Here is a 13,967-nt window from a genome sequence, read left to right as displayed (position 1 = left end):
TGATAAAATCAGTCGTTAGTATCTATTATCAATTTTTCCCAGGCTGTACAATCTGGCTGAACATACCAGGGTACCTTCAAAACACACACATTATCACATTGTCACATTTTAGCCGCTGCTAACGACACACACACACACACACACACACACACACACACACACACACACACACACACACACACACACACACACACACACACACACACACACACACACACACACACGCACGAACACACACACACACACACACACACACACACACACACACACACACACACACACACACACACACACACACACACACACACACACACACACACACAAAATAAACGCTACAAATGCAAGCTAATAATTTTAATCATAATGCCTAATCCTTTTTTGGACCAAACCTAGTTAATTGTTTGTGTGTGTGTGTGTGTGTGTGTGTGTGTGTGTGTGTGTGTGTGTGTGTGTGTGTGTGTGTGTGTGTGTGTGTGTGTGTGTGTGTGTGTGTGTGTGTGTGTGTGTGTGCGCGCGCGCGCGTTCGTGCGCGTGCGCGTGGTTGTAAATGGTTCCCTCCCACTCTCGCCTCTCTCTGCAGATGAGAGGCGAGGAGGAGGGAGGGAGCCAAAGCAGGAAGGAAGGAAGGAAGGAAGGAGGGCAGAAGGAAAGGAAAGGGAGCCAGGCTGTGAATGCTAACAAGCCGTCGTGGTCGCGTAGCTCTAGAGGTGGAGAAATCCACAAGAAATCCAGCTATGGAGAACAACGACGACCACTATTAACACCTACTATGCGCCAGTGCAGTGATCGCCCACTGCGCACCGAACCACCGGCCGTCTGAACGCTGCAGAAACCCTCTTTTTACGCGGAGTGAAATGCGTCGCGGCTGCAGGGGACTGAGCTTCTGACAATGGAGATTGAAAATATCGTGGCCAACACGGTTCTCCTCAAGGCCAGAGAAGGTAAGTGTCCTGATCCACTGGACGAAAGAGGTTTTTTTCTCTCTCTCTCTCTCTCTTTGTACCGCGGGGAGGATCCGGAGATGATCCGGAGGTGATCCGGGCCAAGGCTGTGCTGCGCCCGGCCGGACTGCGCCTCTGTGCTTTCCCCTCCGGTCCTCCACGGTTCCCCTACGCAGTGTTTTTCCTCCTCCCGGAAAACACCGAGCCGATGTCCGTACTGGAAGCCAGCTGTTTGTTGCCCAGTTCCCCCTATAAAGGGTGGCTTCAGGGCTGGATTGACAGGCCTGGTCCGGGTGAACTGGTCCAAGATCCGAGTTATGTCATCAAGACGAGCGATTATTCTCCTCAGGAGGGAAGCTTTGGGTGGCTTTTTAGAATACAGGCTTATGATGGCACTCCAGGCAGTGTCCATTATCCAGGATGAGATCAGAACAGGCCGACAGGGTGATCCAGGCCTCCTCCTCCTCCGGTATGGGGGAGAGCTGCTTTACCTGTCGTCTCTCCTCTGCATTGTTAACCATAATGAAGTGCGTAATTCCTGCCGTGCAGAGCGCCATAGGACACCCGTTTGACGCAGAAATATTAATTCCACTGCATTGACATCTGGAGAGCGGACGAGAACCTCGTCCCTGACGACTGGTCTCTCACCGTTTAGGGTTTGATGATGAGCGGTTGAATCTGGGGAGCGGGTGGTGGGCCTTTCAGCCCCGCCGGACCCTGCGTCCCCTACCTGGGTACCGGTTCCACTGGACCCGGGGGTTCTGTACAAACGGAGGTCTGTGTCTTTAAACACCGATGAATTTCACTGTGATAATGATGCATGAATCGGGGGAAAGGCCATGCAGAGACCCTTTAGTGGGGGTGAGGGGGGTGAATCCATCCTCATCAGACGGAACCAGGAGATGTCGACTCGGCTGTGATTAAAGGTGAACCATGCCGCTTTTATTCTCTCCAAACGGGAGTGTGACTATGAGGCGTTGGGCCCCCTGAACCATGAGGCTGTAGGTCTCAACGGTACTGGTTCCAGTGGTGTTGGCGATGGTTCACTTTACTGGACAACAATGCATTTAGAATGGGCTGCATAAGCTGACGATCATGTGTTCACAACGTTCACGTTGCAGGAGGAGGGGGTGTCGCCTCACAGCCCGGGCCTTCCTGTCTCAGAGGCTGTGGTTAAGACCTAAACCCAACGAGTGAGCTACATGTTATATACTTGACTTGTAAGGCAAGGTATTTGCTAGAATAGATGGTGGGGTTGATGGTGCATCGATGAATAATGTGCTTTAAGTAGGCCTGTTACTTTAGCTACGAAGGTAAGCAAAATAGTTTATTTCTTTCAAATGCTGAACAAATATCTTCAATCGGTTGTTCAGTAAAGTCACTTCCAGAGCTGCGGTGAACTACTGTTGCTATCAGGATTTCCTATTCAAATGCAATGCAAACGCTGCATGACAGTTTGACAGTGTGTGATGTTATCTCATCGCCCTGAGACACTTTGGTTCTGCACCAGAGGGGTCACCCAAGAGCTGAAACCCCTCTGACACTACAGAGAAGACCTGTAGACCTCACCTCCCCCACAGGCTCGGCGCAACCGCAGGTCGACGTGCAGCAGAGCTCTACCCATTACCTGTTGACTGTGGTCGCGACAGCTCTATATAACCACACTCGGTCAATCTCCGCATGCTGTTACAGTAGTTGAACTGAACGTGTCATTTCCTAGTTTCAGCTCTCATAGGACAGCAGTCGTTGTTGTAATGCTTCACATGGTTGTTCAAACTAGAGTACCTTTCATGGGAGGGATTGTGGCTGTTCTGCTCTGCGTTTAGCCTGTTGAAGCAAATATCTCTGCGCTTGATTTTTCTAGGATGAAAGATGATCTATGTTTTCTGGGTGTTTTTTATTGGAATGCAATATAAAGTAATGATAGTAATAATGCATAATATTGATTTCAGTGGTAAGTCACTACGTAGGCTCCCCAAAAGTAACCCCAAAACCAATAACTACCCAGAATTATGTTTAATAAAATCTTATCTAATAGGAAGGTCTACAATATATATATATAAATAATACTTTGTCAAACAAAGATAACTTCAATAACTCGAAAATGGATGGAAGGAAATTAATTGAAAGGGAATCCCTAGAATAACAACAGGGCTTCATATAAACTCTGAGTGCCTAATGAATAAAGCCTACCTAAAATTAAAACCATGTTGACACAACAATATGTTATCCTGGTTGTGCAACAGCCCGATATGAAAACTGTTTTAACTTACTTGACTACTAGAGCGGTACCCTCGTGCTGTTTCCCCCACATTCTCCTGCTGTTAGAGGGTCAACGTTTCCTACCATGCCGAGGTGTACTGGTATAATAAAATGGGTGTTATTGGGATAATCTAGATCAGAACCTAGCATACAAGTCAAGCATTGAATTACAATAACGTTCGTGGCGTTTAGCAGACGCTTTTATCCAAAGCGACTTACAATAAGTACATTTGTCAGGAGAAAGAGAAACAACATTATATCTCTGTGGGTACAGTAAGGATGTTCATAGAACTGAGTGCCAAGCACTAACCATCACTAGGTTAACCCATTCCCTGTACACAGCAGAGATGGCTAGGCTAAGATGCTACACAATGCTAAGTACTATCTTTAAGTGCCAGGACTTATTGGCTTTAATATACGGTCAACCTTTGTTGGTGTCAGCCCTAAACCAATACAGGGTGGATGTGGTTGGCTACCACCACCTCCCACCTACAGCTCTACCCAGAGCCTGCTCCACCACCTCCCACCTCCACCCTACCCAGAGCCTGCTCCACCACCTCCCACCTACAGCTCTACCCAGAGCCTGCTCCACCTCCTCCCTCCTCCACCCTACCTAGAGCCTGCTCCACCTCCTCCCTCCTCCACCCTACCTAGAGCCTGCTCCACCTCCTCCCTCCTCCACCCTACCTAGAGCCTGCTCCACCTCCTCCCTCCTCCACCCTACCTAGAGCCTGCTCCACCTCCTCCCTCCTCCACCCTACCTAGAGCCTGCTCCACCTCCTCCCTCCTCCACCCTACCTAGAGCCTGCTCCACCTCCTCCCTCCTCCACCCTACCTAGAGCCTGCTCCACCTCCTCCCTCCTCCACCCTACCCAGAGCCTGCTCCACCTCCTCCCTCCTCCACCCTACCTAGAGCCTGCTCCTCCTCCTCCCTCCTCCACCCTACCCAGAGCCTGCTCCACCTCCTCCCTCCTCCACCCTACCTAGAGCCTGCTCCACCTCCTCCCTCCTCCACCCTACCCAGAGCCTGCTCCACCTCCTCCCTCCGCCACCCTACCTAGAGCCTGCTCCACCTCCTCCCTCCTCCACCCTACCTAGAGCCTGCTCCTCTCCTAAAACCTCCTCCCTCCTCCACCCTACCCAGAGCCTGCTCCACCTCCTCCCTCCTCCACCCTACCTAGAGCCTGCTCCACCTCCTCCCTCCTCCACCCTACCTAGAGCCTGCTCCACCTCCTCCCTCCTCCACCCTACCTAGAGCCTGCTCCTCTCCTAAAACCTCCTCCCTCCTCCACCCTCCACTCCTCCACCACCGAGCTCTTGTGCTTTCCCAGCACCTCCTTCCCTCCTCCCTCCTCCCTCCTCCACCCTAACCCTGCTCCTTCACGGAGCTCGTGTCCTCTCCTAACACCTCCTCCCTCCCTCCCTCCTCCTCCCTCCCCTCCCCTCCTCCTCCCCCCCCTGCCGTGGCGGTCAGAGTGACGTGGGCTGGCGGAGGTTTATGAGTCCTGCGGTCGGCGCAGGGCTCACTGTCGTTGTCGTCACTCCGGGTGTTTCCCCCCGGCGGCGCTCCTGAACCGCGACCGCGGCGGATCCCCCTGATGTGGTCGGCGTTACACGGCCGTAACGGCCGCCGCCGGCCGCGCCGCTGCGTCACAGAGCCCCGCGTAACGCCTCACCTAAACACCGACGGGAACGGCGGTTAGCGGGTAACTGCTAGTTTACTGCGACGTCCGCTAGCTGACTCACCTTGCTGAGTTGGCAGTTCAGCTTTTTATTTAATTGTTGTTTAATTTGAGCGTCGTTTGTTCGAGAAGGCGGTTGCTTTTGTGTCAAATAAGTTTCAGCCATTTTGAATACCCTTCAACATGTTTCTATATTTCGTTTCAGACGAATGTCATCTTTAGAAAATGGAAAAGAATAGAAAATAAACTCATGTTTTTTGTAAGGGTATTATGTTCGCACTTATTGTATGTTGTACGTCTTGTAGCGTCTTATCCTAACTATCTCTGTTGTATACGGGAGTGGGTTAACCTAGTGATTGTTAATGCTTGGCACGTGGTTCTATGAACATCCTTACTGTACCGACAGATATATTGTTGTTTCTTTCTTCTGACAAATGTAGGCTACTTATTGTAAATCGCTTTGGATAAAAGCTTCTGCTAAACGCCCTCAATGTAATTGAGTTAATATTTAGGTGGTGTTTTTTCTCCCTGCTACAGTAGACCACGTCTCTTTGATCAGTCAACGACCTCTTCCCCGTCAGTGTAACGGTTTCACCACTGGTCCGGGATCTGTTTGACTCAGTGGGGACACTGGTCCAGGATCTGTTTGACTCAGTGGGGACACTGGTCCAGGATCTGTATGACTCAGTGGGGACACTGGTCCGGCATCTGTATGACTAAGTGGGGTCGACCACTGCGCTGGAAGTCTTTAAATGATGCCACGCTTGTCTTAAAGCGATGAATGACACACTATTTAAACTTAAATTGTGTCTTACCAGTTTTAGTTTTTATATCCTCTCCCACCTTAGTTTCAGAGGGAATACACGTAATGTACATTATATACACCGTGTAAGTACACAAAGTATAGACTCAGTTTATACACAGTATATGCATTATATATGTTCAATATTCCACCTCTTTGCCTCCTTACCTCCATAGCTTATTGAGAGCAGAGTTATGTCAGATTAGTCTTGTTAACACGTTAGGGTTAACAAGACACCCCCCCCCCCCCCCGAGTGCCACAAAATGTCCACGTCCATGTCCTATAGTAGTGAAATTACCCATTAAAGATCAATATCCTCGATGGAATAGTGTGAAATGTTGTCTAGTCTTTAGACCGAGACTGAACAGGAGAAACGGGTCCTATTTCAAGGAGCCGTTTAGTTTCACAACATTTCCTACCCTTTATAATTAGTATAGTCGTAAGAACACATTTATAAAGCTTTTGAAGTCATACTTTGCTGCATGGAGATACGTCTCACCAGAACGCAGTTTATTGTATTTATTTTGTAGATAACAATATATCTCTGTCGGTGCAGTAAGGATGTCCATCACCAGGTTAACCCATTCCCTGTATACAACACAGATAGATGCTACAAGATGCTACACGATGCTATCGTGTAGCATGGACTATTAAGCTATTTACGCTCCGAGGCGGATCGGGTACGCCTGAGGCCAGCTGAGGATCCGGTCCGTCTCAGGATCCGCTCCATCTCAGGATCCGCTCCATCTCAGGATCCTGAGCTCAGGATCAGCTCAGCTCAACGCTCTTAAAACTGTAATCGAAACGCAGATCTACACGGAGTCGTTTGACGGGAAAGCATGGAGTGGTTTGACTGGCCAACAAGGCCTGGTTATACTGGCCAGCATAGTGGTTCGACTGGCCAGCAGGGAGTCGTTTGACTGGGCGGCACTGTGGTTTGAATGGTCAACAGGTCGTGGTTCGCCTGGCAAACACACGGTGGTGTGACTGGCCAGCACAGAGTGGTTTGAATGGCCAGTAGGGCCTGGTTTGACTGGGCCAACATGGTGGTTTGACTGGCCTGCAGGGCCAGGTTTGACTGGGAAGAACGGATTGGTTTGACTGGTCAGCACGGCTAATGAAGATGGCTGAAGTGAGCGCCTTGTAGCCAAACATTCGGCCTCCTATTTACTTAATAAGTTGTTTTCATGTCTGTCGGGTCGGTCTACGGTCTCATCTATCTCTACTTCTGTTGGTAAACACGTGTTGGACGGAAATACCTTGATTTCCAAGATTGTCCCTTTATTGCATTACTGACGGTTAGAGACGTCCGTCCTTCTGTCCACTCCACCGGCCCTCCAGGCAGCCTTCCTTCACTGGTCAGCTGATCGACGAAACAAATACACAGAGAGGACAGGAGGTGAGGGCGCAACTACTTTACATGTTAGCTTAGCATTGAGCACGGAGGGACTGACACTATAGCTTAGGAAGCTGTGTTTAGCTGAACCATAACCGTACTGTCTTGTCTATGGTTAAAGGAAACGGTTTAGGTAAATGTGCCTTTTACCGTAAACAGAATGTTTTGTAAAAAAACTGCTTAATTTGTTAATTCTGGTTCATATTCTCGAGTCCCTAACTTGATCACTTGCCTGATATATACTGTCTATCTTTATCGAGATATGGATAGATATAGCTATAGATATAGTTAGATAAGCTATAAAGATAGGTAGATAGATTATTGAGATTACAAAAGATTACTGCTACAAGTCGATTTACTCAATGGTAAAATCTAGAGAACTCCTCATCCATGTAGGTTAATATTTGCGATAATTGACGACAGCAGAACCACTTCATATAGATGATCCGAACTCTGGAACCACACCAGTACCTTCCAGGCAGGCCGGGAGGATCTTCTTCAGTACACGCAGTTTCACCAGCGTTGCTTTTAACCATGAATCAAAAAATAATTCACTGGGTCGTTGTCGGGATTCATATGACGTATACGCAGTTCACACGACCACATATTACGAGCTGACTCAGCTTTACTTTGAGAATGACCACATGGAGGGACCATCTTGAAATGTTGGCATTATTTTTTATTTAATAGAGTACAGAGAAACGACTCACTCCCTGCTTTAAGCAGAGTGGCGATCAAACGAGGATGGATGTTTACATTGGGGCCCTGGTCTTCCGAGATGATTCCATCCCTCCTGTGACTCCCCCAGCCTCACACGGTCTAATGTGTCTTCTTTATGACCTAGTGTCCTTTGTTTATCTGCCTTCCTAGTGTTTCTCTTTCTCTCTCAACGGACGGACGTGCGTGTGTGTGTGTGTGTGTGTGTGTGTGTGTGTCAAAAGTGAAGATACATCCACAATATGTACGCGGCCTTATTGTACTGACGGGGATATATTGTTTCTCTTGCTTCTGACGACAATAATTAACGCCCACATCTTTTGTGTGTCTGAGGTTGTGTGTGTGCGAAGGCCTGAGGAAGGGGTCGGGGTGGGGGGGGGGAGGGGGGTGTTAGGATAAGTCAGGGGACATGAGAATGAAACGGGGGTGGAAGTGTGTGCAGTCTTGCTTGATATTTACACATTCTCCCTCCCTCCCTCTCTCTCCCCTCTCTCTCTCGCCCGGCGCGGCTGATGTGTGTGTGTGTGTGTAGCAGTGTGTGGATCTACAGTTGAAATACCTTATGCAAACACCGGGCCCGGTCTCTGAATAGGCAGCCGGCGTACGAGGGCCTAATGCGTTCCCTTATCAGGGACTACTCCGGCTCTGCAGCGCCGGCCTGCGACTGCAGTCGTTGGCCCGTGTGTCGAGCTCCGGCTCCTTTGTGCCCGAGCTGCAGCGGGGCCTGAACTGTGGCTGACCTCGGGTTTCCTACTATTAGACCGAGTGCGTCACTCAGATGGTGAACTGTTATGAATTTGAAAAGGGAGATGAAGAGAATGCAGAACTAGGCCGGGAGTATGCGAGTAAAGTGGTGCTAAGAGGCAAATCCATTTTGACTCACTGTGTCCGTCCTGTGGTGTTTGTTGGAATTTAAACATGATGTATACGTTTATTACATCATGTACATTCATTGTTAATATCCTGGCCTTAGAAGTCTTGTATTAATTACGGTCTTGGTTACAGGGCTGTGGTATTACTGATTGTCATTACATTGTCTTCTTAAAAAAGGGCTGAGATTGCAGACTCTGTTTCCTCCTAGCGGTTTAAGCTGTGGTGAAGCCGCTACAGTGATCCCAGGTCGGGGAACTGTGCATTAAAAACAGTACTTGGCATCGTGTAGCATCTTACCCTAGCTATCTTTGTTGTATTCGGGGAATGGGTTAACCTAGTGATGGTTAGTGCTTGACACTTGGTTCTATTAACATCCTTACTGTACCACAGAGATATATTGTTGTTTATTCTCTTTCTTCTGACTAATGTACTTATTGTAAGTCGCTTTGGATAAAAGTGTCTGCTAAAAGCCCTCAATGTAAATTTAAATAAAGACAATACTGAGTGTATAGTACACCATATGCAGGTCCAGACCCCCCCTCCCTGCTCCTCTTCCTCAGGCTGAAGGGGGGGAGGTAGAGGGGGGGGGGGAGGGTAGAGTAGCATATTGGGTAACGTTGGCTTGTTCTTGGCCATAACACACTCTGAGCCTGTGAAAACAACATAACCGTTTTTCTTAGTTTCTTGACTTAATAATCTAAGTTACGATCCAAGCAAACATATTGGTGCCCAATTTTTGAAGGGAGAATATTCTGAAAGTTTGAAAATGACAAACCAGTTCCTTTCTATGTTTACAACACGTTGTAATTATTTAGAGAATCTTGGAAAGATGTTTCCTTTGAGCAAATCTTTTCAGGGTTTTTGACATAGTTTCAGTGTTGGTTTAGGAGCAGCTGTTGAAAAAGGTCTCTCTCTCTCTCTCTCTCTCTCTCTCTCTCTCTCTCTCTCTCTCTCTCTCTCTCTCTCTCTCTCTCTCTCTCTCTCTCTCTCTCTCCTCTCTCTCTCTCTCTCTCTCTCTCTCTCTCTCTCTCTCTCTCTCTCTCTCTCTCTCTCTCTCTCTCTCTCTCTCTCTCTCTCTCTCTCTCTCTCTCTCTCTCTCTCTCAGGGGCAACCAAAGTTAAATAAACAGCTTCTCCCTGCCGTCTGCATTAAGGCCCCGCTGCACATGGCTCTGACGTCAGACTGACATTAAACAGGGTGGGGTTGTACACACACAGTGATACTCTTTATCTTTTCCTCGATCCCAAGTATTTTCTATGCCTCCCTTTGGCCTTTTAACGTCAAAGTATACAATGAACGTGTGGCTATTGGACGTGTTGCTGTAACACACTCGGTTCCTCTGACGTGAGCAGGGAGGCGTGTTGACGAGGACCGACGGACACCCTGTGAGTTGACCCACGGCCTGTCAGTACACAGAGAAGTCCTCCAACACTACAGTTGTACATTTTGGTTGATATTATCCAAAGCGACTTGGGACCATTCACCCACCGACGGCGGGGGTCGGCCACGCAGGGCGACAGCCAGCTCTTCGGGAGCAGTCAGGGTGAGGTGCCTTGCTCAGGGACACCTCGACACTCGAACTCGCCGGGGATCTAACTGCTAACCTTCCAGTTCCGACCCGCTCCACCTCCTGTGCTACTGACGCCCCCGACAGTAGCACAACACTACAGTTTGGCCAGGGCCCCATTGCATCCATCTTTTCCTGTGTGTGTGTGCGTGTGTGATCACATGACATCGGCTGCAACTTCCAAACGGGTTAATCCGCCCGGCGTCACGTTCCCTGATGGCGCTGAGCTCTGAACAGCAGAGCCTCCGACCGCACAATGAGGTCCTCACAGGCTGCGCGCGGCTCCCAGGGTTGGCTGAGGTGACCGGGCTGATTATTGGTGGGCCTGGGGCCCGGGGCCCCACTGGGGCGGCGGGATGGGGCCCTGACACCACGGGGACCCGCGGCCGTTTGGATCAATCGCTCTTTTCTTTCTGTCTTTCCACCATAATGAACGTAGAGAGAATGAGACCGAAATACATTCAGCAAAGTTGTTTTTGTGTGTGTGTGTGTGGCGGTTTCATTGTTTCTCATGTGAATGTTGAAGTGTGTGTGTGTGTGTCAGGGATGGAAATTAACACCCGGCATTTGCGGGTGGATTTGTATGGTGGCGGGTGAATCGTGTCACTTCACCCAAAAAGTTAATTTCCATCCCTGGTGTGTGTGTATCTTTGTTTGATTTTTTCCGCATTGATACGTCAGTGCACTCACATGCCTTTACTAGGCCACCTGGTGTGTGTGTGTGTGTGTGTGTGTGTGTGTGTGTGTGTGTGTGTGTGTGTGTGTGTGTGTGTGTGTGTGTGTGTGTGTGTGTGTGTGTGTGTGTGTGTGTGTGTGTGTGTGTGTGTGTGTGTGTGTGTGTGTGTTGAGCTCCAGGACAGAGGCTACCCCCCCCCCACACCCCTCTTGTTGTTTAAGCCAGGCAGCAGGACATCAAAACTGGCACAGGCCCAAAGGATACTGTTTAGGTGAAGTGTGGTTGCCTGTGTGTGCGGTTGCGTGTGTGTGGTTGCCTGTGTGTGCGGTTGCGTGTGTGTGGTTGCCTGTGTGTGCGGTTGCGTGTGTGTGCGGTTGCGTGTGTGTGCGGTTGCGTGTGTGTGTGTGTGCGGTTGCGTGTGTGTGTGTGCGGTTGCCTGTGATGCCAACCTTTCTGGTCCCGTGGTCACATGGGCAGGCCTCTGTTAAGATGAACGAGTGATCTCTGGCTCAGCCGAGGCAAACTCTTAACTCTCAAACGCACTCTGCTACTGGGAGGGACTCGTTCGGTGGTGAATGCTCCTAGATGGAGACGGGGAACTCCTGAAGCTTAATGGTGAAGCGCAGCGAGGCAGAAGGTCAGGTTCTGTTGGATCTGTTGTTTGAGCTGGACATTGACATCGCCAGGGTTCGGCAGAATCACCCGCACTGGGGTCAGCCAAGAACAGAAAATGATTGCAACCGTCTTTGATTAAAAGCTTCCACCAAATATAACGTGTGTAATGCATATTAAACGCATACGGTTGTATGTTGTACGTCCTGGCACTTGATACACGCGCTTATTGTACACGCCTGGCAGTTAAGGTGGCGACACACTGGGTCGAAAATCGGCGTCGGTGAGATGAGTCTCTTTGGTGTGTACGGTAAAATCGACCACGTCGGCTTTCTTTTCCGCCGATTCAACGTGTGTAATCGGCCAATGGAGTCGTTCAGTCTTTTACCATTCTGATTGGTGGAGGGCTGGCAGCTTGACTAGCGAATCATTGAAGTGAGGATGGTCGATCAACGGCGTGCTTTGTGTTTTGGTCTAGAGAGAGGACCTGGTATTTCCGGTTTTCGTTCTTTTTGGACCACACTACAGTGTTGTTTTGGAGACATTACATCTTTTTGGACCACCTGTTGTTTTGGAGACATTACATCTCGCGCAAGCGCAGAACGTACGGCGTCGGCTGTCATCGCGTAGGTGTGTACTTCCCATTTCGGTTGATCGAGTCGGCCAGATTAATAGCCCGGTGTGTCGCCGCCTTTAATGTACACACTTATTGTTACTTATTATTGTCTGTTGTACGTCCTGGCACTTAATTTACACACTTATTGTATGATGTACGTGACTACACACTTACTTTAAGTGCCAGTGACTACATCCTGGCACTTAGTGCTTAGCATTAGTACTTAGCATTGTTTAAGATAAGATAAGAACTTTATTTCATCCCATGCATGGGAAATTAACTTGTTACAACATTTAGCATCTTATCCTAGCTATCTCTGTTGTATACGGGGAATGGGTTAACCTAGTGATTGTTAGTGCTTGGCACTTGGTTTTATGAACATCCTCACTGCACCAACAGCGATATATTGTTGTTTCCCTTTCTTCTGACAAATGTACTGATTGTGCGTCGCTTCGGGTAAAAGCGTCTGCTAAATGCCCTGAATGTAAATATAAAGAACATGTCTGACGTTTCCCCTTTCTCTGATCTCAGGTGGAGGAGGCAAGCGTAACGGGCGGAGCAAGAAATGGAAGGAGATGTTGAAGCTGCCTCACATCAGTCTGTGTGAAGAACTCCGTCGCTCCATCGGTAAGTGTGTGTGTGTGTGTGTGTGTGTGTGTGTGTGTGTGTGTGTGTGTGTGTGTGTGTGTGTGTGTGTGTGTGTGTGTGTGTGTGTGTGTGTGTGTGTGTGTGTGTGTGTGTGTGTGTGTGTGTCACGTTGCTTTGTTGTCAGGGCGCGTCCCACTGCGGGAGGAAGTTCAGATTGGACGCTCTTCCTGTTTCTACCCTTCCCCACCCACAGTTACAAGAAGGGGGCAGGAAGTGAGTGTGTGAGACAGGCTAGCTCTGTCTATGGGTGTTCGGTCTGGTGCAGACCCCCCCCGGTTGGTGTGTGTGTGTGGGGGGGGGGGGGGCACGGCCCTGCGTATCGCTGTCACTCCACCGACTGAGAGGAAGGGAGATCGCAACACAACCTTGTTTCTTAATGCACCCCTTAATAACCCTTAATAACCCAATAAGAGGCCAATTTCGGATTTCTGTTGTCCGCAACTTCCTCTATCTGTGTTCAGTTCGGTTAACTAACCAGACTAGTCAAACTTGGATAGAACTTATCCTAGCTATCTCTGTTGTATTCGGGGAATGGGTTAACCTAGTGATTGTTAGTGCCTGGCACTTGGTTCTATGAACATCCTTACTGTGCTGGCAGAGATATAATGTTGTTTCTTCTTTTTCTTAGAAATGTACTTCTTGTAAGTCGCTTTGGATAAAAGCGTCTAAATGCCCTAAATGTAAATTAAATAACCCTTAATAACACAATTAGAGGTCAATCTCCGATTTCTGTTGACCACTACTTCCTTAATTTCCGTTCAGTTGTATTCGGTTGCTAAGCAGACACATTCTCATCTTCAGAGCAAGTGAAAGCGTGACGCTGAGAACAACACGATTCATATTGGGTGACTGTACCGTTTGTATTCTTAGTATTAGTATTTATTATTAGTGTTGGGTTAGTAATAAGAAATTCCAAGAAAAGGAAATGATTGTGCTGCTGCAAGCGGAGGTCTCTGAAAACAAGATGAGAGCCGGTCTCCCCAGCCCCTCGGAGACTTGTATCGTCGGAGTCTCCGCACGCTACCGTGCGTCAGAGCTCTTCAGATACCAGAGTGCTGGCCTCCCTCAGACACACTATCTCGCCACTCCCCCCCAACCCTCCACCTATCTCTCCTGCTATCTCTTTTCTGCTGACTCTCCCCCTCTCTCTCACTCTGTCTCTCTCGCTCTCACTC

The 13,967-nt window shown here is 48.9% G+C and overlaps 1 protein-coding gene across 2 annotated transcripts in view; it reads left to right on the top strand.

Annotated features, from left to right (window-relative positions):
• Positions 1–572: 572 nt before the first annotated feature.
• Positions 573–13,967, top strand: part of grk4 (G protein-coupled receptor kinase 4) — a 45,657-nt gene continuing 32,262 nt past the window's right edge. Inside the window, exons 1-2 of one of the 2 annotated variants that reach the window (XM_056587040.1) lie at positions 573–941; positions 12,676–12,771. In XM_056587040.1, coding sequence (XP_056443015.1) covers positions 890–941; positions 12,676–12,771 — 148 coding nt within the window. In that variant the 5' untranslated portion in view covers positions 573–889. The remainder of the gene's footprint in view (positions 942–12,675; positions 12,772–13,967) is intronic. The other variant, XM_056587041.1, reaches the window with a different exon arrangement.

Source organism: Gadus chalcogrammus, chromosome 3, assembly GCF_026213295.1.
Source record: "Gadus chalcogrammus isolate NIFS_2021 chromosome 3, NIFS_Gcha_1.0, whole genome shotgun sequence".
NCBI classification, from domain to species: domain Eukaryota; kingdom Metazoa; phylum Chordata; class Actinopteri; order Gadiformes; family Gadidae; genus Gadus; species Gadus chalcogrammus.
The sequence above is the reverse complement of the archived record's forward strand: the minus strand, read 5'-3'. Positions and strand labels throughout refer to the sequence as shown.